At 41.3% G+C, this 27168-nt stretch overlaps 1 protein-coding gene across 6 annotated transcripts in view; it reads right to left on the bottom strand.

Moving 5' to 3' along the window:
• Positions 1-1407: 1407 nt before the first annotated feature.
• Positions 1408-27168, bottom strand: part of LOC108443736 (sorbin and SH3 domain-containing protein 1) — a 48909-nt gene continuing 23148 nt past the window's right edge. For 2 of the 6 annotated variants that reach the window (XM_037538895.1, XM_037538896.1), the window contains exons 11-27: positions 26673-26775; positions 26171-26285; positions 24366-24443; positions 18613-18662; positions 15537-15712; positions 11974-13404; positions 10740-10825; positions 10036-10203; positions 9792-9838; positions 9520-9634; positions 9268-9393; positions 6928-7122; positions 5995-6549; positions 4536-4634; positions 3862-4046; positions 2683-2789; positions 1408-2495 (exon numbers count right to left, since the gene is read on the bottom strand). In XM_037538895.1, coding sequence (XP_037394792.1) covers positions 2428-2495; positions 2683-2789; positions 3862-4046; positions 4536-4634; positions 5995-6549; positions 6928-7122; positions 9268-9393; positions 9520-9634; positions 9792-9838; positions 10036-10203; positions 10740-10825; positions 11974-13404; positions 15537-15712; positions 18613-18662; positions 24366-24443; positions 26171-26285; positions 26673-26775 — 3704 coding nt within the window. In that variant the 3' untranslated portion in view covers positions 1408-2427. The remainder of the gene's footprint in view (positions 2496-2682; positions 2790-3861; positions 4047-4535; positions 4635-5994; positions 6550-6927; positions 7123-9267; positions 9394-9519; positions 9635-9791; positions 9839-10035; positions 10204-10739; positions 10826-11973; positions 13405-15536; positions 15713-18612; positions 18663-24365; positions 24444-26170; positions 26286-26672; positions 26776-27168) is intronic. The other 4 variants (XM_017724579.2, XM_037538898.1, XM_037538899.1 and 1 more) reach the window with 4 other exon arrangements.

The following is a 27168-nucleotide window of genomic DNA, read 5'->3' as shown; positions in this document are numbered from 1 at the left end:
AACACCAGCAACCCATGCATATGTCTTTACCACAGTTCTACACAGTAATGGATTAGTTTACCTTCATTTCTATTGAAACCACACCGAAAACGCAGCTATAGCAGAGAAAACTAATCTTGTGTGAAATTATAAATAGTTTGTCGAGCATCCTGCATCCCGATTTGGAGCATTTGTAGCTTACTCATATAAATGGCACTTCAAGATTGGAACTGGAAGGAGGTACGGCTTTTCATTACCTATCACACATTCCCAACACAGCCGTGTATCACACATTCACTGTCTGATGTACCACCAGGCACGTCACTGTCTGATGTAGCTGGCAATGATAGTATAAATTTTGTTAATGCATGCTGTCCTTCATTCTCACAACATTCTCTTAAAAAAAAAGTCTAATATCTCACATAGGTCTACAGTGCAACAGTATTTTAGGGCAGTCCATTGGGCCACTTTCCAAGTAACTTAACCTCCATATTTCCAGGACATAAATATTACAACATTAAGTCATGTTTTGCAAGATTATAAGAATGAAAATAAACTTTTTTAAACTTTTCAGATCAGATCTATTCATTTTTCCTGGATCTGATACTCCAGGTTCACTACATCTGCCACACGTCTGGCCCTAAAACACTGTCACAGTGTATGAGCTACTGGAATAAACAGTATTTGGTTGCTATACTTACATTTCCTAACTGCAAGTATAATATGCAACGTTAGTCACACTACTAAGTGCTAAGTGTTTCAAAATTATCAGCCGTTGGACACCAAAATAAAGCATAGTCTTCCCTTAATTATCAACAGAAAAATTAAATCATTCTTTATGTCTAGTAACAGATGCGCTTCAAAATGCTGCCATCACTATAATCAAAACGCGAGATGCCACAAGGGATAATAACATACCTCCATTATTCTGTTTATATGGAAAGAAAGCCAGTCAGGATGGTTTTAGAGCAAATCAGAATGTTTCTAGAGCAGAATTCTGGGACCAGTGCTGGTGCATTCAGTTTATATTTCAATGAAAAAGCACTGTCATCAAAAATATGACGTTCTAAAATATGGAGATTAGGGAGTTTGTAACAGATTCCATCCGTTATTCAACCAAGCCCACAGAATCAGTTCTAAAAACGTCCTGACTGTAGGGGTTGCATGACTACTCATTTTTACTAGACAACCTTTACCCTGAAGACACACCACTTTGTGTCACTGTATGCCTACATATCGCTGTCGTCCGAAGAAAACCTTGTATCTCCATTTTTGACGTTTTCAGTTTTTGACATTATTTAAAAATGCCTGTTGCCCTTTGCACTGCGTGTGAATTTCATGATGAATGGACCAAAACAAACGACCCAAAATGACTTGGACAGAGCTCTGGTTCCACTGACTTACATTAAAAGTAAAGTATGTTTTTTCCTTCTCCTGTAAAGTCACCATTTTGGATATAAAAGCTTTTCTTCTGAGAACAGCGATATGGTTGAAAAGACAAATGAAGAAGTCATAGACCACTGTCCTCCCTCAATTAGTTGCCAACAGCAGTGAGTAGTGGATATGATTCTGAAACCAGTCCTCTGGGAGTCCATGTTCTTGTTCTATTTCTGTGTTGCAAGTTAAATTGCAGCAAAAAATCTGGACAGTCTGGGGGTCCCTGAGGGCTGTTATGAGAATCACTGATGTAGTTAGACTAGTCAACTAGTCTGCGCAGCCCCTACTTGATTTGGTTCTCTAAACACTAAAACATTAGGGTCTCTGTTTCAGTGCATTTGAAAGCCATGTCTGTACAGAAGCTGTGACCACACAAACATTTCAAAATTGCTGTCAAAGGCAGGGTGTAGACAGGAAGTCCAAATTGATTTTCAATACTGAAGTATTTCTTAGATCCGCATGGGGCTTTGCTGACCTTTGTCCGGTCCGTTAACCTTCAATGGTGCCAAACTCCTTTAACTGCCTTCAGTCCCCCTCCGACACCTTACAACACACTGCAAGGCCCTTATACATTCAAAGCAGAGGAACTGGGAGTCTTCCATGTTTTTAGTCTGTTTTGTGTACTTCAGAGTTACTAGTCTCTAGTGTGTTAATGTCAGGTATGTGATGCAGTAAAAACATGCGCCATAGTTTAGTACTTTCATCGATGAAAATGTAAAATTAAATAACTTAAATATATTGCAAAGTATTAAGGACTGTTAAAGGAGCCTTTATCTTACCAAATAAATCAGCAAGAATTAAACAGAAGAAATGTAAACACTGAAATGCGATCTGCCATTGCAGTTGAGTTGTCCTCGCCGACATGCCGCAAACCTTACTGATCACATACCTGGACATTCACCTGGGCAAAATACAATACTGAAGGGGAGCAAAATCAAACACTTGAGCTCATCTGTAATGGTGTCCAATCGAGGCTGTTAGAATCTCTACATACAGACCATATGTCACATGTTACAAATGAACGGCTTTCACGTAGTTCCCTGGGAAAGTGCCGAACTGTTTAGTCCTCTTGGATGTACCTGCAGAGACAAACACACAAACACATGCAGAAGAGTAATGAGTCCGAGTCACGGAAGGATGATAGGGCAATGTGTTGCTGGGCTGTGGTTGCTGTGCTAAGGGCTCTGCAGACAGACTGATTTAGTAGCACTGTAACTCTATAAGGCTCAGTCTGTAAGTCATCCAGCTCTGTGACTAATGACATACCGACAAACCAGCCGTCATCGCATTTCTCCATGACGTTCACAAGGTCTCCCTCCTGCAGCTCCAGCTCATCGTCATTCTGTGGCACGTAGCTGTACAGGGCCTGGAATCTGCATGGCCCCACAACACATCACACACATGGGGCACAAGTGTGTTTTAAAGTTATTACACATCTTGTATTAGGTCAAGGAAACAAGCAGGCAGCTTCTTTTGGACTTCAAATATTGAGCTCTTGTTCTAACTATCTGAGACAGGACAGATGTAAAAATGTTCAAAGTTAAGTTTAATATACACTTTACACAATATTCAGAAACACACTACTGGTCTATAAAGACTTAGAAAAATAATATCAGCAAAAACAAGATTGATAGTTTTGTCTGCTGACTGGAGTGGTCGCTTCATCAGAAGCCATGATGCATAGTTGGAAGAGAGCTAGTACACATAGTTGGACAATGAAAAGTTTGGATTGTACGTTATTCCCATGATGAGATCAGCCCACCTAAAAGTCTTCACTGCTGAACAGTTACATAAGACTATGGAAGTGTGTGTTTTGAGTTTCTTTTTCTAGAAGAGCTTTTATTTTTAACAGGTTAGTTTTAAGATGAATCCTGGCATTTAGCATCAGTGCTTTTTAACTTCACTTACTGTCCTTGTTTTTAGTCTACGTTAACCCTTAGAAGTCACGTCAAAATGGACCAATTTTGTTGCAGAAAAAAAAAAAGATTCAAATATGTCAGTCCTGTCACCAACCCTGGTCTTTGAAATCTACTTTCCTGCCGAGTCTCGTTCCGATCACAATCTGCCACACCTGCTAGAGCTAATTTGCTTCGATATTGGCTATATCAGATACAGGTTGCAACTAAATTCTTCAGGAAAATAGATCTCCAGAACCAGCGCTGGTGATGACTGATGTAGATGATTCTGAAATGACTTGGAATGAAGTTAAAATAAACAATCAAATCTCATTATGATCAAATCTGAAGGCAGAAAACCCGACACTAAACAGAGAGTTACAGTTTATGATTTATCATGTACTCAAGTCCCAAGGACGTGGCTCTGTAGTGTCAGAGTGCTTAATTCCTGCACTGTTTGGTGATCTAATATGCTGTAACACACGATTCATTATTATGGCATGATAAGTGTTGTGCACAGATGGTATACAGATTGTGACGCAATACTCACATGCCGCAGCTCAGGCGTCCAGGTTCAGGACTGCTACTTTGTGACTGGGGTTGCTGGGAAATGATGAGAGAGTGTTTACTGAGGAGGGGCATCAGTCTGTGGGCGGAGTCTAATGGACGGGACAAAGTGCTGCAGTACCTCACTGAGGTCTCTGCTATATTCATGATCTCATTACACACTGCCTCCTTTTGGAGGAGAGTCAGCAGGAAGAGGGTCCACAGAGGAAAGGTCAGAAAGGGTCAGTCAGTCAGATGGAGATTGAGTGTGAGGAAGGGGCGGGCAGGTTAGAGAAGACAGCAATGGAAGTCCAGTGAGTAACAAGGCAGAAAAGAAGGGTTGTCCATTAATACCACGAAAGCCAGATGTGGTGAGAAGGATCCACGGAACAGGCATGGAAGAGTAAGACAGTAGAGTGAGTCCATACAGATAGAATGAAGGATTAGATAGATTTATTTTACAGAGTTTTGGCGTGCATTAAAGGAAGGAGTTTTAAGTATTAGAAAACTTTCAAAAGAAAGAGATGAAAGATGGGTTCAGGTGCTTCACAGTGATTTGATTTAGATCATGAATTCCTCATTTTACAGTTTGCACTGTTTTCCTCAAATATAACAACAACAATCCATCTATGCATGAATTATTAAATGGCTTTGTTTTTGCACATGTGGATGTGTTACCGTGAATGAGTTGGCATTCATGTTGTTATCCTGGATGTCGAATAACATGACCGGACTTCTTGAGGATCGCTCATGGTAGTCTCCTTCATTCTTCAGAGGCTGAGGAAAATGACACTAATGGTCAGCTACAAAAGTCAAAGAGTTTAAACTGGACTTCACATGAATCTTGGTTTAGAACTTCACATGAGGGAGCTGCGGAGTGTGAGTTAGTAACAGCCACCACATTTCTTGTTGCAGTCACACGAAAATAACAACAACCTGCAAGTCACACCCACATACACTAACCAATACGAAACGGAAAAGCTTATTCCAATACTACGAATACTAGTGAGCACTTAAGGGTATATATTATATTGGAATTGGAACCCCGATGATGTTAAAGCAAATTATAAAAAGGAAGCTTATTTTGAACACAGACAAGTTTTCACAGATCACATCTGAATCTCTGTAACTGTCTGCGGTTGGCTTGATTTCCATCTGCAGGTATAACGTTCAATTCCCTTTAGATATTGAGATCCAAACTCCCCATGCAAAGTTTCAAAAGAAAGCACTGTAACTGTTTTCTGTATATTTGTGTTAAACAAACAGCTCTCAAATGTCTCCATGCAGCCATTTCTTCCTCAAACGTGTTTTCTCGCCTTGCATGTGTGTACATAAGCTCTCATCACATCTCATTTCAGTCACAACACTGTTTCTTTAAAGGGCCCATATCTAATGTTTGTTTTGTTGTTGTTTTCCCCCACTTTTGCCTAGCTTTGTATACCAAAACAGCAGTAATTTATTTTCACATGACAATTTTCCAACCTCTCTTTATCCCTTAGAATTAAACTAGGCAAGATTTCTTGCTTTGTTTTTAAAACTGATATATGTAAATTACCTCTGTTCTGATTGCCTCACTAAAAAAGCAGTCCAAGTTGAAATTCATGGAACAAACTGTTCAAAAGGTTCAGAGTGAAATCCTCAGGGACACTGAAATAATCAACTTCAGTCACTCCTTTCAAATATCTTGATCCTTCAGAAGCCGGAAATATTTTATTTGCTTCCCATCAGCCGTGAACAAAACAACATTTTATTGTTTTCTGACCACTTCCACACTCCAACAACTAAGTGGCAGACTGTGGCAGTAACAACACTCTTCGTTTCGATATGAATTTGTTGTTTTATATTTGTACATGTGGTTCATGGTGGTGACATCACAACCAAGATTAATTAAAAACAGTTTGCATTAAATTTGCTGTGATTTTCATATATGGACTGTGTGGACCAGAAACTTAACGGAAGGTTCTGAAACTTCAAGTATGTAGAATACAATCAAACTAAAAAAGAACAGAAAATGGGATTCTCTGTGATATGGGCCCTTTAATGTAAACATTAGGTCTGAAGTCGATGTTAGTGACTTAAGCTTAGCTACAACACTGGTTGCACCTGGAGTAAGCATTTCACACCATGCAGGAGATACCTCTGCTGGGCTATTGCTCCAGCTGCATGGAGCCTTGTGGAGGCCGCCAACCCTGTCTAGCTCCACCCTTTCCCCCTGCTGCAGCTCGTGCTCCAGCCTGCTGCTACCCCCACCACCCAGCCAACCCTCCAGGCCAGCACCTTTGCATGGACTCAGGCTTCGGGACAGGCGGGGCGAGGGGGGGCATAGAAGGAAGTCCTCGCCCTGCGGCGGGGTGAAGGTGAGGAAAGGAGTGGCTGAGCTAGGCCTTGGTGGATAGGGTGGGGGCAGGGGCGAGGTGGACGGCGAGGCTGCAGGGGAGACGTAGTAGGGACTGCTGGTGATCGGAGGCACAGGGCTGGCAGAGTGGGATGGCGGCAGATACTCGCCCAGGCGGTAAGTGCCGCTGGGTAGGGGCGGGAGTGGAGGTGTGGGGGCGGCTGGGGGGCTGCAGCTCACCCCCTCCACAGTGAGAGAGATCCACTCGCTGGACACGGCATGGACCTCAGGTGACACAGAACGGGAAGGAGGGCGGGGAAGGGGCAGGGGAGAGGTGGTGAGACGATTACGGGGCGGCTTTGAGTCCACATAGATCAGGGTCAGGAAGACGGATACGAAGAAGAGAAGGAAGAAAAGTGTGAAGATCAAGTTGGGAACAGACAGTGAACCATCAAACAATGAAAACAATAATGGATGCAACTAGAAAATAAAATATAACTTTTAACTTGTTTTTTTAATCTTTCCTCAAAAAAAAACGATTCGCTATAGCAGTTCACATTTTTCCTTGCTCTAACATTCTCAAGTCAAAAGATCAATTTATTAACAAATTCTTCGTGAGCTGAAGGAGGTGCATTAGAGCAAGGAAAACACTACAATGTGCAGGGCAGTGGTACTCCAGAATCAGGGCTGGGAACCACAGCACTAGAGTAGCAGAGCAGCCTGAGTGTTGCTCACCTGTGGCGAGGCATTAGTGCTGCGATGAGGGGAATGGCTAATGGGAGGGTCAGGATAGTCCACTCCATTTTTAACACGAGGTCTTTTGTGCACCTCTACGTAAGTGACGGGGAAGATGCCTTGCCGGTTGGTGCCTGAGATTTTGCCCTCATACCAATTCTCATCCACCCTACGAATCAATGTGATGCGCTCTCCCTGCAGGCAAAGAGAAGGTTAAACAGAGCACTTTAAAACAGCCTCTAAAAGAGAAATAGTACTTAAACAGAAAAGAACAGACTTTTGAGTCTTAGGCCAAATGCTGTTTGTTTGTTTTTTTACTCCAGCAGCTATAGATTTCTCATTTTAAATAGAGCTTTTAAATGGCAAAGTCCCTGAGCGCTCGCCTGATAAAACCAAAACTACTACCACTCTTGCTCTCAATGGACATTAGTGATAAACACAGGAAACAGTATCCACCCTACTATCATGTTCACTTCACGTTTATGTGAGTTTTATGTTTGGTTTGTGTAAATTCCATGTTCACACAATAAAAATGTTATTGCTGAATATTACTGAAATTAATAAAATCATAATCAAATGCACTAATTTTAAATTGAAAAATAACTCTTTAAGGAACATTTTGTGCAAGAAGTGGGGGAATGTGATGAACTGCAATTATCTACACAGATGTAGGCAATCATCATTAATTATTTTAACTGTTTAACAACCCTAATATATGTATATACAATATATGTCTCCAAACATACACATTCTTACAAGAGAAGAAATGGAAAGGATAGATGCTTTGTAACAGTTATGTACAACCCCATTTCCAAAACAGTTGAGAAGCTGTGCAAAATATAAAGAAAAATAAAATGCAATGATATGCAAATCATTTAAATCATATATGTAATTGAAAATAGTACAAAAACAACATATCAAATGTTGAAACTGAGAAATTAAAAAAAATATTTGCCCATTTTGAATTTGATGCAAACAACACATTCCAAAAAAGTCGGGACGGAGGCAACAAAAGCCTGGTAAAGTTATGCAGCGCTAAAAAAATCAGCAAGAGATCAGTACCATGACTGGCTGAGTCTTTCACAAGTAAAGATGAGGAGGGGTTCACCTCTCTGTGAAAGACTAAGTGGGCAAATAGTGCAACAATTCAAGAATAACGTTTCTCAATGTGAAATACTGCAGCATAGAACGTTTGCTTTTCATCATCTACAGTACATAATATCATTACCAGATTCTGAGAATCTGAAGAAATCTCTATATGCAAGGGACAAGGCCAAATACAGTATTTGCTGGCTGTGATCTTTTGGGCCCTGAGACATGACTCTGTAGTGGAAATGACTGCAGCTCAGGAACACTTCTGAAAACCAATGTCTGCTTCCACAAATGCAAATTAAAACTCAAGTTAAAACAGAATCCAGAAATGCTGCCGCCTTCTCTGGGCCTGAGCTAATTTAAAATGGAATGAGGGAAAGTGGAAAAGTGTCCTGTGGTCCCACAAATCAACATTTGAAATTCTTTTTGGAAATCATGGACATGGTGTCCTCTACCTGTCCAGGCTAAAGACAACTCAGCTTGCACAGTTCAAAAGCCAGCATTCATGATAGTACAGGGGTACATTTGTGCATATGGGTGACTTACACATCTGTGAAGGCATCATCAATGCTGAATGATACATACATGATTTGGCAACATATGCTCACATCCAGATGACATTTTTTAGGGAAGGTCCTGCTTATTTCAGGAAGACAATGTCAAATCACACTCTGCACGTATAACAGCAGCACTGCTCCATATTAAAAGAGTCCAGGTGCTAAACTGACCTGTCTGCAGTCCAGACCTGTCACCTACTGAAAAAATTTGGTGCATTATGAATTGAAAAATATGATAAATGAGACCAAAAGTGTTGAGCAGCTGAAATCCTGTATCAATCAAGAATAAACATTTCACTTTCAAAACTGCAGCAACCGGTCTCCTCAATTTCCAAACATGTAGAGTGTGGTTAAAAGGGCAGGTAGTGAAACACAGTGGTAAACATCTGTCTCAGCTTATTTGGAAAGTGTTGTTGGCATCAAATCCAAAATGGATATATATTTTCCAAAAAATACTCAAGTTTCAACATTTGATATGTTATTTTAGTATTTTCCTTTAAAATATGGTTTACATGATTTGTATTTCATTGCATTCTGTTGTTATTTACATTGTGCAGAGTGTCCGAACTTTTTCGGAAATGGGGTTGTGCTTCTAAAATTAAACTAGATTATAAACTAAAACGTATCACAGATGATATAAATAAATATTCCGTTTAATCACTGTCCATACACTGATTTCTGTCATTTCTACCTTTCTGAAAGACATCTCAACAGCAGTGTCACCAGTGAAATTAAAGCGGGCGAGGGCCTCTCCATACTCCAGCACTTGAACGGGAGCGCTCTTCTTGGGCTGTGCTTTTTCTGTAGGGGGCAGAAGCTAGAAAAATCCAGCACACAAAACAGAAACGAGAATGATTAGCATGAGATGAATATAGTCTGACCAGACCGAAATCTTATTTTATACATGTGAAAACTAAATATTAGCGCAAGCAAATGTGCACACCTCAACGTAGTTGCGAGGGAAGATTCCAACTCTACCATGATGCTCTCCTTCATACCAGTTCTGATCCACTTGCCGATAGATGTACACAATATCTCCCTTTTGAAATGGCAGCTCTCTGACAGTGAGAAAAGTCCAGTTAAATATTGTATTATTCTCATATTATATAAACATTTTAAATGATTTATTATCAATAATCAATACATCTTATGCATTATCTTGCCACAATTATCTTGCAATTATCTTGCTACAAATATATGATGTATTACACTCACTTTACAGTCTCTGCTTTGAAGTTAAACAGGGCCAAGGCAGGTGTTCTCTGTAAACATACGTCATACAGATGCTTAAAACTGGAACATGATGCCCGGCACCAATGCGGTCAAAAATAATACAAGCAATACATCATGGCTGTCATGTAGCTATGTGTCTCACGGTGGTTGTACGCCCTATTGGGGAAAATATAAGCCATACTTCCTCAAAAAAGTCATCCTGCTAATTAGTCAGTCAGTCGGTCACCTCTGGTCCAGATTTCCTTTTCTCTGTGTCACTGATGGTAAGCAGGTCCCCAAAGCGGTCATTGGTGATGAACTGCTGATGGGTCAGCACCAGGCCTGCGTGTCTCCGGGATGCTATATCCGCTTCTTCCTGCTCTCGCTTCAGGCGCCTCTGCTCCTCTAGAATTTTCTGGAAATACATTGCTGCTGTCATGTAACTTTTTTAACCTATTTGAAAATGCCAGCTGCCTTTTATACTATATGAAAGCTTAATGAGAAAAAAAAAAACAAAAACACTAAACAAAAAAAAATTCTAACATACATTTAATTAACAATATCAGATGTTAAGAAATGTGTTAAGAATGTTCTCTCCTATAAAAATGAGTCTGACAAAGTAAAATTTTCTCATGATAGCAATGTTACCTGGCTTACAAAAGACATTTTGTGTCCACTCACAAAATGAATGTAACAATTAACAAAGTTGATACAACACAGTCAACTTTATATGCATATACAATTATAACATACAAATGGTTCCAATACCTTTATATCAAAGTGTTCTTCCAGCACTGAAACAACAGCCAGTTTATCCAAATTCACTGTCCGATATTATGAATAATTTTCAAGCATTTAAAAAATGAATGTGGAGAATAACTGGACAATATTTTCCATGTTTTAACAAAACAGTCAGTATGTTCAATACAAACACCAAAACATAACCTGTACCTCTTTGTCTCCATAGCGTCTGCGGACCACCTCATCTGTGCTTTCTCCCTGGTCTCCTTGACTTAATGGGTGTGAGGATTCGGAATCTGTTTGAGACAAACAAGAGTAACTTACAAAATAAAATTTATGGAATACGTTTTCAGCATGATGGCTAAAAAATGTACGGAATCAAGAGAACTCTCATGCTAATTCACCACAGTCTAAACACTACCACCACACAACAATAAACCAAAAAGTTAATGAGGGTAATTAATGAAGGATCTGGCATGGATAATGCAGTTGGAAAGAACACACAAGTAAACAGATCACCAAACTAATGTGAACACACAATGGTCTCCATGCTTGATTCAGCACTGCAAACATCCGTTTATATAAAAAATGTTTGAATGTTAGTCATGGTGTGTCCAAATAAAAGAAGGTATTAGAAACTATAAAACATTACATATGTGAGAATATACATTCACATTTACAGTGTGCAAATGTATAATACAAAGAGATCACAATGGCAAATGTAAAACAGTATGTATTCATAAGGTGCAACGAGATCAAAACAAACAAACATTTCAGTCGAACTCTATGGGTGTGCAGGATTAAGCTATTTTAAACTATGAGTCATGGCAAGGAACGTGTTTCATTAAAATAATAGTGTTAAATATTAGGTGTAGTTTTATGATTGAAGCTTGTAAAGAACTAATCTTATTTATATTAGCTCTTTTCTTTGTTCAGTAAGGCAGAAAACTCTATAACAGCTGTAGTTGTTAATATCTGTGTTATTATATTCGGCTGACATTCAAAAATGTTAAAGATTTGGAATCGAAGGTTGCCACAGCTCAGTTCTGAGGACTGCACTGACAGATCAATGTCCATTCAAGATTGCTTAAGATTGCTTAAGTGAAAAACAAACTGACCACAAAAAAGGTCATATAAATAAATCACATTACTGATATGAAATGACACACTTTCAGACAAAACCAGCACAACTGAAAACAGAGATGACTGTGATATCTTTGCCACATACCAAACAAAGTAGAATGGATATCATGTCATTTTGTCACAAGAGCACACAAAGTTGGCCACACACTGCACACCACTGAGATGGAGAAAGTAAAGTCATTTGGTGGTGAAGGGATAGCGGACAGGAGAGGGGGATCAGAGGGAGATGAGTGATCACAGACAGCCATGGCGGAGAGTGAATGTGGAGAGAGTAGACTCAGTAGAGTCGCAGCATAGCCACCTCCACAGTGGTTTTTATTGGCGTCTGAGCATTCCCCGTCCGTGAGCTGATGGGCTTCCCTCCCTTGGCACGGCGAGCTATCGCCGTTACTGAGCCTCTCCAGGACCTCCAGAGAAGAAAGACGTTGAGGGATAACAGGCTTGGGCCTGGACGAGAAGATTCGACCATCTGCCATGTCTCCGGCCAGGGCTTTGGTGGCTGAGAGAGTCTTTTTGGCCTGGTGAGTGTGCAGCGTTCTACGTAAGGAAAACGGTGCTGGGCCCATCAATAATAAGTTTGTGGGAGGGGTTGCTCTTCTTTCCGGGACAAAGATACTGCTGGCTTGCTGGCGCTCATGCCTGCGGATGGTGGTGAAGCGGGTGTAGGAGGCAGGACAGGAGCCTTTACACTTACTGGGTTTGAGGTGGAGAGGGTGGAAGGGAAGATGGTCATGATGATGGTGGTGATGATGGTGCTCTGATGTTGGGGTGCTGGCCACTGACGGACCACTTAAAGTATTCTCAGCTGCAGCACTTTGAACACAGCTGTTTTCCAGTTCTGCTCCTTTGCCATCTGTGTGAGAGTGTGAGTCAGTTCTTGAGGTATGGTTCTGATTAGAGGGGTCCATGCATTCTACTGCTTCTCCACCTGAGAAAGAAGCTTCCTCTCCGGACAATTTGTCCTCTACAGGCACTAGCGGACAGTCATCTGTTTGTGTCGGCCCTGGCACGACCAAAGACTCAGCAGAGAGAGCCGACTGGAGGAAGCAGGATCCAGGGGCTGGACTGTGGGCTGGGCTTGGGCCACTGGGTAGGGTGGGCATGGAGGCAGAGCGAGTGGGTGCCGTACTGGAGCGCTGAATGATGCGTTCAAACTCCATCACCCGAAATGTCACAGCATCCCGTGGAACGTTTCCTGACCGCTCCGGACCACTGAGCTCGTCCCCCGGCTTCTCAAAGAGAGAGGCCAGGCTGCGGACGCTGCCATGTGGGCTGGAGCCCAGTGAGCTGGGCCTTTGGATGTGGTGCATGTTCCTGTACAGGGCAGAGAACTCCGCTGTGCTCCTCAGAGCAACACTGAGAGGACCATTTTTCGGAGATGTCCTGCTCTCAGGCAAACAGTTGGAGGCTTTGGAGTGAGAAGCTAACCCATGATCACTGTCTGTTGCATCACCGTTGCCCAATACACTGCAGGGCTCCTGGTGCAGATCCTCGCAGCTGTGCGCTTTTGGCCGAGATGCAGGCTCAGCCCTCCTTTCCTGGCCCTCATCAGCAGAAGAAGAAAGCTTAGGCTTGAACTTGGAGGGAAGGATTTGAGGGATGCAGGCTTTGGCAGCAGACAGAGACTTTTTACTCTTATTCTGATTACCTAGTGCGTTACTGGCAAGAACTGAGCGACTATTTACAAAGGAGCATGGTGAAATCATACAGCCATTCCCACCTTTATAATCCACTGGCAGGCATGCAGGGTAACAGAACAAAAAGCAGGTTAGATTACTCTTGAACTAACTTAAAAACACAAAAACACATTTCATTGTTTCATTCATCAGTAATAGAAAATTTTCTCTGAAGAATATACAACAGTAGAAATAAGGTATCTAGAGCAAACCAGAACTATTACAGTAAAATATCTTAAACCACTGGTTATACCTAACCTTTTTCAGGAGTATGATGAGCACATAAAAATAAAATAAACTGTCATGCAATGATCATAAAAGATGTAATGATACAAATAAACACATTTTACTTAAATTATGCAACTAACAGAACTAACTGGTTCAGAGAGCACTAGAAAATCTCTGGCATCTTAAATATAAAAAAAGAGCTGAATAGTTCTCCTCTATAAAATACCAGAGTCCCCCTTGAGAACACTAGAACACAACCAGCACATCCTCTTTCCTTATTTAACCCATATTGTTGTGTAGTTTCTTAACTGAAGCTGCAGCAAATACAACACAAATCCTATTCCTTCAGTCAGAACATCAGATCTAAATGTATAGAGAAGTAATGTGTCAGTAGTCCTGGAACAATGGTATTTGCTATTTCTAATGAGTTTCACTTGAAATAAATCATATCGTTTTTGACCCTGTCAAATAAAATAAAATAAAGTTTTCCCTTATTACTTCACTTACATATTTACTTCATCACTTCAATCACAATGGGAACTTGGCAACAAGGTCTATAAGTAGACCAGATGTGGTTATTTCTTATTCTGAAGTCTTTTCCAGCTTGAGCTGCCATGGGTCATCCTATGACCTCTTACACAGTCTGCACCAAGGCACTGACACAGAGGTTACTGTTAAAATAAATAAAGAAAACTCAGATTTACATTGGCGTAAAATGTGAGGAAGGCAGTTCCTTCAGGTATATGTGCTAATCCTGGGGAAGAATCTGAAGATTACATGCTGCAGAAGGCATGAATGCTTCTGACTCCAATCCACAGATTTTTACAGAGTGCTTAAGTCAACTAATGATGGCAAGAGACAGATGAGTTTGGAAGTGTGTGGGAAATTCCTTTCTGATGACGTATCTGACCTAAACTCTACTGACCTAATGTCTGTACTTCCTTACAAGAGCTTCTGAAACATACTGCAGATGTGCCTCACAATCCAAATGGCTCCGTTTATACCTAACGTGTATGTGTTACTTATTGTGTATTGCACACTTATTGTAAAATAGACAGTAAAATGATCACAGAGTACAGCACAAATACTTGAAACCACAATTTGATGGACATCAATCTCAAATGGATCTCTTTGATGGATCTCAATCACAAAAGCCAACAGTCAACTAAATTAGGCAAGACAAACTAATATCACGTCTACATCTGCGTCTTAAAGTTCAGGCTGTGTTAACTATTAGCGGAAACAGGCCTCATACCGCCCCCCCCGCGTACCCCCTTCCAAACTCCCTTAAAAAAAAACACCCCAACTTCCCCCAGGTCATGTGTGCTGGCATTCCATGAGTCTGACAGCTGACTTCCTTATGCTTGGCCACCCCTGCATGCCCTACATGTTGATCCCACCCCCACAGGTCCAGCCACAAACACTATATCCCTGCATTTATCTACAGTGGCAGCCCCTTTCCTCACACCCCAAGCAACAGAGCCGGGCGCCAGCCTCCAAAGCCCCCTTTCAGCCAGTACCACAGACGCCCAGCCGGCCCTGACCACCATCCTCGTCTGGCGCGGCTGGACCTTCTGGCCAAAAGCAGCCAGCCTCCAGTGAAGACAGAGGTGACTAAAGGTCAGGCCAGACATCTGTTATGTGTCAAGTGTGAAAAAAAAACAACAACAAAAAAAAACAGGCACCTTCAACAGAACACAGGAAGACAAATGACTGGTGTTGCTCTAGTGATACTGTGGCAGGAGGAATGTGCTGATGACAAGATGAGCAGGGTTAAAAGGACAAGTCATCTGCTGCAGCTTAGCAGACCATTAATGTGAGCACTAACACATACAAACCTGATGCAGCCCTACTCGAAATACATGCAGTAAAGTCTAGTTCACAAGAGACTCTCATAAGCTTGAGTATTCAGTATTCCTGGCCACAGGTTTAACCATGACGGAGAGTGAAGGCTGCCTACCTTTAGAGGAAGTGCTGGGATGGCGTTTGTTAAGCGCACGCAGGCCCTGCAGTGGGATGTCGCCGCCCTCCAGGACACTCTTGTAAATGTGCCGGTCGCATTCTGGGGCCGCATGCTCAGTGGAAGCCGGGCCGCCCTCCTTCCCCGCCACACCAGCACTTGCTTTGCAGGCCGAGCTGACAACAAACAGAGAAGGAAATGATCAGATTCACCCCATAAGCCTGATTAGCACAGAGTGAGTTATTACTTTAAGAGGATCACAGAGAGGATTCTCAGAAAGGTCTGGAAAATAGAGAGAGTTTCTTCAAGTATTCTTGACCATGTTCATATGACCGCCCCTTCATTTCTGTTAAATTGTTGACCTTATCAATGGAGTTCCAATTTAATCACAAATAAATGTCTATATATATATCCAGCACTGGGCAATGCTGGGAATTACTTTCAGACCTTCAACAGCTAAACTGTTTTCTGGGCATGAATACAAAGCGAAACACTTTGGGTCTGCAGCCAGCCTTAGCCTGAGTGCTCGCACCTTGATATTGATGAGACAGAAACAGCTGCATTAACCCTTATCAGAGCATTCCTGAAAGGCCAGAGAGACAGCTTTTTAAAAACACAGCTGAATCTCCCTACATGGAGCTCATGATAGAAATGTGGACTCTTACAGTGAATGTTATTTTTGATGTAAGTTCCACAAGCACACACTGCTTTGAATGTGATTTTACCATGGTATAAACTATAAACAACCCTAGTAGTAAAACCACACAGTAAACGGGTAAATATGTCAAAATGTGACATGCCTTATATAATAATAGAGTGCTGCACAACAGAGAATAAATCAATAATAGCATATGCCTGGAGGCAAAAAAGCCATACTATAATTAACCTGCAAACAAACAAAACAGTGGGCCTCATGTAGGCCATAATCCAACAAGTGATTTGGGAAGGGATTTTAGGCATGAAGAGGATTTCAAGCATTAAGTTAGAGTGAATGGTCTCAAACATGTGCTCTTCCCTCCCTGAAGGCTGCTTATTCACCCGCTGTAATCAGCGCAATATTTAGACCACATCCCTTGAACACACCCTCCTTTCATTGCTGGACACATGCTAAAATGTTCCAGGGTAAAACTGTTTTGCACATTGAAATTTCCCTGAACTACTCACTATTCAACAAAGGTGTTACTGTGTCCAAAACACAGCTTTTCTGAGATCTGTCCTGTGATGGTCAAAAACGTCCTAAATTATTCCATAAAAGCCCAGCTGGGTAGTAAAAGATTGCAGATTGTCTGGATTACATAATTACATTGCGAACATAAAACAAAGCTGCAGTTTTCAGAAGATTTCGTAAATATAATTTGGATATTTTGGCTGAACTGCACATTTGGAAATTTTGTTATACTAATAATTTAAACCCTCATAACATCCGCCTATCAAAATGTACATATGTGTATGTGCATTTAAAGTATAATACAATTACAAAGCATGTTTTACTCCAACAAACTCAATATAAATAAGTAATTATAGCCACACAATCTCAAAATAATACAGTTTTACTTTTTAGCAACAGCGTTCAGTAAAAATTACTGGGCATTTCCAGTCAGCCAATTTGTAACGACTGCCTCATTACATGTTGTGTGTAATCCACCAGGCACTAAAAGTGACACAGCCACATAAGTGACACTAGTGACAACTCCTGGAATGCAGATGCTTTCCGGTGAAGCTGTGTACAGTGATCTGTGTCACAGCAGACGCCAGGGGCTTCAAATGCGGGAACCTGAGCGGCTGCTGACCAGCTGCTGGATTGGAGATGATCTTACCAGATTTACCTTTGCATTAGATATCGCTCACAGTCCATTGTAGATACATATATCAGAGGAAAACTACTTTCCATACAGGTAAGGGTCCAATCTACTTTTATGAACAGTCTGCTATACAGAAATATAGCATTGTCTGGAGAAAAGAAACTCCTGCAAAATTAAGGGTTTCTGTCTCGAGGCCATGGGAGCATTCTTTCACCATGTTTAGCACAGAGTGCTAGCCGGCCTCATAGTTTATAACAGGGAAACAGCTCTGAATCATGTGGCTTTAGAAAAAAAAACACAAAACAATAAAGCCTTTAAAAAGCTAAACATCCTCTTGCCATCAAAGGGAAAGCAAAAGATGAAAACCAAATGCCACAGATTCTTAAGAGACAGTCTCAGAACATCTCTCAAAATCGTTGTGCTGAAAGCTGTACCTCTTGTAAATAATATTTCAGAGACATTTCTGTGATTTGTAAGAAGTAACAGTGATACTTTGTTTCTATAACTGATGTAAATTAACACAATCACTGAATCTTCAAACCAAAAAAGGCTTGAAACAATCTTGGCAAGCAAACTGTAGACTTTATTGATCTAGCTTGACTACTGCAGGTTTTTCACCCAGGAATGGAATGTTCTCCTCACAGCTTTTAAAAGATGCTTGGAGAACTTTCTAACATTGGGCCATGAAACCATAAAAGCACTGACTGTGGCATACCAAGGATTCACTGAAATTTGTCCCAATGAAAGCAACAACAACATAAATCAGCATAGGCATAAACAAAGCCATGTGATGTAGGAATGTGCCCGGTGATGTGGCTGCTACCTAAAAACCCTGTCGCACGGAAAACATTAGTCTAATAAAAAGCCCTTAGTGCACTCCCCCGACAGATGAGACTGAGGGAAATTCTGTGGAAGCGATGGGTGGGAGGGAGCGCTCTCTTATCTTTCCACAAAAGACATCCAGGTTTTATTTTCAGACACTGGTTTCAGCATGGAATAAATCATCACATACTGTCCATTCCCTCTCTTCCAGCAAACCCCCTTGCTCACACACATGCTTCACACCCACTCAGACACACACACCCACAGGACAGACTGTACTGGTATTGCGAACAGGCGTTCAGGAAACAGGAGGGGAAGCAGGGGATGTCTCCACAGCCCCAGTGACAGCGCTGAGAACACACAGCTATTCAACATCAGCACTGAAAAATGGTGGCGAAGAAGATGAATATGCGAAACATAACGAAAAAGAAGGACGCAGAATATGGACTTACTATTGCTGCAGGTCGGAGGGTGTTTCCAAGGGGCTGAAAGAGGGGGCACTCTGCAACAAACCAAACAAAGAAGTCATTGATAGCTCCACAGGCTCAACTCTCTGGCAGTTAGAAAAGGAGAGGGCACATTAGAGTCGGTCAAAGCTGCTGAACGCCACGGACTGGTCTCCTAAGGTCAAAGCTGAAACTCCGAGGTCCTCCGTACGAAGTGTAGCGTGGAGGAGCAAGCGAGTATTTTGGCCTGCATGCAAGTTAGGGGGGGGAAAACAAGCGGCTGGAAGCAAGGGGCGGGGTTAGTGGGGGCTCTGAGGGGAGCCCATGTTGGGAGGGGGCTGTCAGCGGCTCAGCCAATCAGCTCCTGTCTCTCTGTGTAGCCTCTCTTTTGTCTGCTATTGAGTCACTCTCATTACTAGCCGAGCAGACCAGCAGACAATTAACCAGCTGGTGTGGGAAGCAGGCCAAATTACACAGGCATAGACGCACACACACACACACACACACACACACAGAACACACACTCGCATTTTCAGAATAGCATGCATTGCGTACAGCCATATCCGCCATCCGCACAGAGGTGACATTAATAGTATGCGAGAGGAAGTTTTCATTTGGTCGTGCTTTGGCGGCTCATGCACCGGGCCAATAAGGAGAGCGGCTGTTATTACCAGGCAGCAACTCCAAACGGAAGAGTAGAGGGCTGCTGTGCTTTGAATGGTTTAGAGTCGGCTAATTTTAGGTCACTGTTTCTGTTGCTTTTCCCCAAGTGGTGGTCACAGAGTACAAAAATAACAGAGCACCTCAGAATAAAAGCACAAGTGTAGTTTGCGAATAAGATTGCACAATCACGACCATCCCTTTTGAGGAAAGTGGCCCGTGTGTCCACTCCCCCCGAGCCAAGGGATAAAGAGATGGGCCCTATGCTCCTGACCACAACATGTCCCATTGGTTGCTAGGGGGAAAAAAGGATCACAAATAACCTTTGGACATGAATGTCAAGCTTTGTATTAGAATTTCAATCTGGCAGGTCTAAAGACTCTTCTATTTATAAACCCTCATGTTCCAGAAGCTTCATTCTTCAAGGGTAACTGACACATGAAGCTACTTTTATCAGTGGAAAATGGCCCTTCTGTTCCCATCCTGTCTGCCTGTTGTGGAACTTGTGAAGGAGAAGGCAGTGTGCGTTTGTAGGTCTTAAGGCCTGAGCGGTTAAGTGAGCCTGGCACTGGTGCAGCAACAGGAAGCACGCGTGAGGGCCTTATCTGAAGCAGCACACATCTAGCACCTAGATACTGAGATAGCACAAACGCACCGGTAATGATGACTGAGTGAGGGGAAACAGCAAGAAAGTGAAAGCCACACTTTGTAATCCCACCCTTGCTATAATAATAGTAAATATAAACCCACTTTGACTCCTCTGTATCTACAGCCATTGCTGCTGACCAAAAAGCTTGTTGGAACCAGAACATCCAGAATGCATCTTATTTCAAAATCGGTGGTCAAATCTCAAAGCATACACACAAAAAAACTGTAAATAGATAATTAAATAATCATAATAGATTATGTACAATTATTTATCATTATAATAGCTTCTTTTTCATCAAATACTGAATAAATAACTAAAAAGCTTTTAGCGTCTAATTTACAATACTTAAATCTACATTTCTTGTTTATAAAATGATGAAAATGAATAATATCACAAGTGATGACAGTTTGGTAAAATGTCAAATGTACAACGATGTATAAAACTACAGAAAAAAGCCTTAAGCTACTATTTTCAGGTGTAAAGTCCAGCATGTAATCAGACTGAATTCCTTACTTCATCTTTAGCTAGCCACAGTTAAAATGAGAGTTTCTATGTTGCAGGACCTACAAATGTAGATCCAATGACCTTACAGCCAATGAAAATTTAATCAATGAAAGGAAAAATGCAGCCTTTGAGATTTAAACCACTAAACCATCACTTAAAATGCCGACCTAACATTTTACATGTCTGGAGTCTTGGCTAAGATGGGAGTACCTCATCCTCCCTCTATATTAGGATTTAAGGTGATAAGAACAGAATGTTACTCCCTGATAAACATTTAAGTCTGCTATGAAACATGTAATATCTCCCTTATTGCATAAGCCAAAGACTGACCGTGCTGCCAGCAGTGACCTAACACTGGCTAAAGTCAGTATGGGCAAGGCCCAATGCCATTCTCTCTGGAGCTTTCACCACAGCCTGCTGCTACCAGGCAGCACAAACAGTGTTTCTCCTATTCCTCTCCTTCTCCATGCAATTGTGGATGCAGCAGCACCAAACAGGGAAATTACTGTTGCCATGGTTGGTTTAAAAAGACAGATTCAGATTAAAATTAAGTATTTTTAGCTGGTGAACAATCAATCAAGAGTCTTTTTTACTAACCAGAATTGCAATGTCTATGAAGATCGACTGAATACTGTGCTGAATCAACTCAAGCATAGTTCAGCAGCTTTTCATGCACAGCCATGGCCTACATAGCTGCTCCTTTCCTTGTAGCCTAAAAGTCCATCTTCATGACTACAAAAACACTTGTTTTCACCAACTTTATAGCTGAAATCTTACTTTTTAAAGAAAAGAAAGAACAAACTGAGAATCTAATAAACATGTATTGAACTTTGGCCTTTTCCTCCAACTAATATTGTAAGTTAATGACATCACGTATTATTTAGTATTAAAATGTTTTTCATATGTAATATGTGGTTCTTATGGAAGATTAGTCACTACTGGACACTCAACATCTGGGAGATAAATTCCTTTGCTCTGACTATCAAAGCGAGTCAAGGGAACACTGTGTTAACAATGTTTGCCTGTTTTCATGCGCTAGTTTCCTAACAGGTGTTGGAGATGACTCAACAAAATTTACTACTTTTCTGCTGTATAAATAGCATGTAAGTCAGAGTGCTATGCTGCAGCCTCACACACAAATAGGAGCCAAGGCTCTCTCTCTGAAACGTGGCGCTTAAAATCACACATTTTGCTTTTTCTTTTCTTCTCAATAAAATAAGGCGTTACTCCCAGAAAACTGTACCTTCCCTCTGTGTGCTGCCAGTGTGATTTAAAACAAATGTAAACAAACAACAAGATGGGAAAAACAGGCCGCATATGTAATAAAGGTGGTATACCAGATGATGGTGAACATGATGAGTAGCCTCAGGTGGCACGCTATGTTGGTGGTGGTGGGGTGGGGGGGGGGGGGGGGGGGTGTTTACAGTAAGGGTCAGTTCATAGATCTCTTAAATAAGTCCCTCCTCCACATGCATATACAAGGGCTACTTCCTAAGCGGGGTATCTTCAGAGATTAAAAATCTGTCACATTTGTTTAAACTGACCAGACTGCTGGTTAACATAGGTGCCTGTGCCAGAAAGCTATTTGCACATTGTCTTACAATCATGTTCTAATAATCTGTTCTGTACTCAGCTGTCATCTAAGATGGCTTTTCTAGTTGTGGTCCTGCACATAGTAGATTTCCCTGCTCATACGTATCCCCTCTTAGGTTTAAAATGGGTGTGTTAGAGCAGAAAACACAAAAAGTGCAGGGACAGAAAACAGCTTTATTGGTCTGGAATAATTTGTTCGTATGAAACTGTTACGGAAAAAGTTAAAGTGCCTTGAAATTATACAGCTGCTGAAGTGCCTCCTTTTGTCATATCGTTGTGTGATACCTTAAAAAAGCCTGACACTATTCCTCATAATGTGGGACTAATTTGGTATAGACTTGCTAATGATGTCACTGACTGTGCAGGGAAATCTTCACAAGCTCCCACCATGGCACATGCTGCAGGGAAGAACTGCCCTCAGGATTCTGACATCATACGGAAGGCTGGACTCTGACTCAGGCCTGCAATTACTCATGACTACTGAGCATATAAGAGGAAAATGTTCCGTCCAGTTGCACCAAGGCATCATTCAGCCATTCGCCCCATGTAAGGCATGTTTGGCATCTTAAGTTTGCATCTGAAATTTGCACTGAAGCTATAAGAGTTTTGTACCTTACACATTACAGTGTCTTATAGCAATCTCAATCAATCTATTTGAGTCAATCTCAATTAGAGATGCTTGTGTGGTTTCTGACACACATCGATATACTATCTTACTAATTACTACATTTGGGAGCAAAAAACAAAAGAAGCACACTTTAGACACCAAATAATGTCACACATTTTTCTTTTTCTACACTTCTTTATGAAATGAACTGCTGCATTGACAGAAGCTGCTTTTGTCTTCCTTCTGTCATCTGTCATTGAGGTCTAAAATAGGTGTAAACGTCTAAATAGGAAAAATGGAGCCTCCATCTATAATAGAGGTGGCATACCAGATGATGATTAACATGACAAGTGGCCTTAGGTTGCACACCATGTACTCTGTGAAGGGTCAGTCTACAGCAGCCTCAAATAAGCACTTCCCTACACACAAACACATATACACTACATACAAACAAGGCCTTTTCCCCTAAGCAAGGAGTCATCTGACATTAAAATATCGGTCACTACATTTGGGGCGTTATGTTTTTTGCCAAACTCTCACTTTGACATTTCTGAATAACACTTTTTTTTTCCTTTAGTGTTTAACCTCAGTGTGTAAACAGAAGCTCCTTTATCAAAAATTGCACTGACCTGATCAGTTTGGGGGGGTACTGTGTCCTTGAGCAGAAGTGCAGATCAGTTTGCTATTTACTCACAGGTGCTGAGTTGCTGACAACACTGCGCAGGCACACTGCCACTGATTGCATAGTGACAGCCATTCCTCCTGCATCATATGCACTGACTTCAAATGTCAAACATGCTTTTGCTGGGCCTGAAAGTTTACCTGTATCTGCCTTCAAGGACAGATGAAAGTTAACAGTGCATACTAGAAACTAATGATTACATTACAGTGCTATTACATAGAGTATAGCACACAGAACCAAAACCAACATGGCTGTAAATTAAAGATTCCAGACAAATGGTTCTCGTTTCCGACTTTCACATTGATGTTCTTACGTCACACCAGAGAACAAAACTGCTCTAGAGAGTTTGCTTTACATTTTAAAATACATAGAAGATTGAAGTCTGTAATGTGATGCCAAATACAACTAGACAAGACAATGAAATGGAGAGGGCAAGTAAAAAAGAGAGAGGGTAAAGTCTGAAACTGAAATCCTGAAAAGCCACACTGTGCTCCCTGATATAGCACATGTGATTCAACTTACCAGCAAATTACCAACTCCTTTAAAAGTTCATTTGGGCTGTGTTACAGTGGATTAAACACCAATCTCTGCAGGGTTTTCCCTGCTCTAACATATCTGAGCGAAACAATGAGGCCTTCCAGGACTGGAGTTTAGGACACTTGTTTGTATGAAAATGTGGAGGTGGAGTTCTCAATTTTTAAAAACAGACATTTTTATCATAGATCCAAACAGAATTTCCAAAGATCACTAATAGGTATTTCTGCTATTTCCACACATTTTTCACTAAACATTCACCCTAAAATTCTGATTATTGATAAAACCACACCTCCTAATTGCACAAACTGTGCAAAAATGTCTCAGCCTTGAGAGTGAGAGATAACATCAAGCAACGTGGACGAGACAGGGCTGATGAAATGAGGAATTTTGTCGATGGGGTGAAGCTGAAATCAGGTAGAGGCAGAGGCTGTCCTCACAGGCAGACGCAGGGATGTTTAGGGTGCCAAATTAAAAAGGTATGACATGCATTTGCTCAAATATGGGTCACTTTAACTTGGACAACTTACCGCTTTGCCAAACTCCATCTCTGAAAAGAATCTATACCATGGTTCATTCTCTAAATCTACATCTTCGGGGCTTAAGTCCTGAGTTTACAAAGGCATGGCCACGAGGAATGGAGGACAAAGAAAGAGAAAGAGAAAGAGGACAGTTCAGAAATACAAAGATCATGAAACCGAATGATGCATTCTAAATGAGACACTTGTGAAAGATCCTATTTCTGGGATCTTTATATATCATACCAGGCAGAAGGTTTCTAAGAAGATGAGGCTCACACAGCTAATGCTGAATTGGATTAGGTTTCTGCTTGATAACTGATTGAATGTCTGGCTTCTGTCAGTAGCCATGAGAACAGGAAACAGGAAATGAATTGCTTCTTTAGACAATACAGTAGTGACGGAAAGAGGCCCTTTGAAAACTCCTTATGGAGTTTACACTATGTAGGCAATTAGAAAGATATGAGTACTAAGCATACATCTGTTCTCACAAAGTGCATCAAAAATCTTTTTTGGTGTTGCTTCTTTGATTAAAATACACTGTTTGGCACTTTTAGTGCAACTATGGCACTTTTCTGCGCTGTTCAGAGCCGCATTATTAAAGAAAACAGAAAAGACTGTGTTGTGCCCTAGATAGAAGCTGACCAGAAGCCATTATAATTACCTTTCTGATAATTAGACACTAAAGAACCTCAAAGGCTCTTTCTCTGCCTCTAATGTGAGCACTGTGAATGAAGAGACTCAGAGCTGTGTTGTGAAAGACTTGTGTTGTACTGTCTCCAGAAAGAAACTCTTATTGCAGCTCTATGTCATCAGAGGTATTACATAAAAACATCCATTCGCACTCTGAGTCACGCTTGCAAAGGCCTGAATGGCAGAAAGCACAGCCTAAAAAATGCACAAAAGCCCTGGCAAGCTCAGGGAGGGAGGTGCTCGTTTTCACAGAAAGCTGACTCCCCTACTACGCCTCCTCTGCATTATTTATTCATGATTTCCCTCAGCGCTGAATAAAGTGTAATTTTATGTCTGCAGAATCCTTTCTTAAACACAGAATAAGGGTTGTTGGGAAAAGCCACAGTGGTTTGTGCAGATCTGAACAAAAACACATCAAAAGTAATGTATGAATCTTATTTGACTTGTTCATGTAACCCACTGGAGGCAATTAACCCTTTCAACTCTAAAGGACCTGTTGAAAAGTCCAGAAGTCCATTTCTGACTTTTGTGGCTACAAGATTTTTTGTTGCAAAAATAATAAAAATATAAATTGTGGACACTATGTAACATGGTTAAAACCTTCCTTGTAGTATTTAACCTAAATAATCATGCGAGTGCCTTGATTCCTCAAAAGCACTGTGACTGGTCAGGATTCTCACTGCAATTAAATATTTTTGATAATGGCTAGGCTAATTTACATATTGTAGGCCTCTACAATATCAATATTGTAAAGGCTGATGCTGAGATTACAGTTAACAAATGATTTTGTGCAGCCCTAGTGGCCATAGTGGTTACTGAATAATTCATGGTCATTACTGAATGAGATTAATAACAAGCCCAGAGTTCAAGGGGTTAAGACTTTTAGAAACGGCTACCAAAGCATAAACCACATCCCTGTAGCTGACAAGGTCGTGACTCATTCAAACAAGATTACTGATAGGACTGGGGAACGGCCTCAACCTGTGTGGACGCGGCCGTGTGCACTGCCCTTGTAAGCAAATCAGGCAAAAACATCAGCTCTCATAGCGTCACACAGCATGCACACACACTCCCCCACCAGGTCGAGCACACGTACGACATGCACGGACACAGAAGCATCGTACCGGTCTCTCCACCCTCAGGACGGAAGACTTCCCCGGCTCGTAGTCGAATATGCTTCTGGGCTCGGCCCGGTACTTCCTGGTGTCTACTTTCTTGTCAGGGGGCTCCCACTCACTCCTGCAGGGAAGCACAGAAGAGAGGGCCAATCCTGCGTGAGGAGGAGAGTTGCCATGGCGACCAACAAGGGCAAGTTATGGTTGAGCATCCTTCTCACTGAGGCTTATGGCTTCATAGCTCTGATTTCTCTGAGAACAGAGCTTAATAGAATAAAATAGCTACCTTCACATCATGCAAATGAAGCACAGAAGTGTTCCCGTGTAACAGCTTCATTGTGGTTTTTATGAATACTTTAAATGCCTGTTCATGCTTCTACTTTGGTTTGCTTTTTAAATGAGCTGTTCTTGTCTTTATTGGTATGTTATGGACACAACAACGGTGGCATGAAATTCAACTTTCTCCAGAAGAGAAAACTTGTAAACAAGGTCTTGGTCTAGAAGGACGAACCTCTCTGGCCGCAGCGAAGACGTTCGAGTTGGCACAGGGACCCTTCGGCCTGATTGGGAAGTGCCCATATCCACTGCACTTTTAGACCGTGGAACACTTCGTCCTGGAAAATAAGACACAATAATCAAAAGACTCACACTCAACAAATACGCGAATACAAATACCTAGATTTAGATCACCAGATGACAGCTGCATCATTAAACCCTATTTTTTCTGCATTTTTTCCCCCTTGGGTTCTGCCAAAGTGTATAATGTATAAAGACAAGTGTGTAGGTTATTGTACAAATAACATTCAAAATTTATTCTTACATGACTATTTTCCAACCTCTGTTTATCCTTCAGGATTAAACTGGTCTTTTTTGTTACTGGACCTTTACAAGTGATATATGCAAATAATGTATGTTCTGACTGGCTGCCCTATACACTGTTAATAAGGGTACTGTGCAGGTATACTTTTTTATTAAAGTACAAACAGTGTAAATGTACAAAGTTACAA

This window comes from Pygocentrus nattereri, chromosome 5, assembly GCF_015220715.1.
Source record: "Pygocentrus nattereri isolate fPygNat1 chromosome 5, fPygNat1.pri, whole genome shotgun sequence".
Taxonomy (NCBI): domain Eukaryota; kingdom Metazoa; phylum Chordata; class Actinopteri; order Characiformes; family Serrasalmidae; genus Pygocentrus; species Pygocentrus nattereri.
This window is presented reverse-complemented; position numbering and strand designations above follow the sequence as displayed.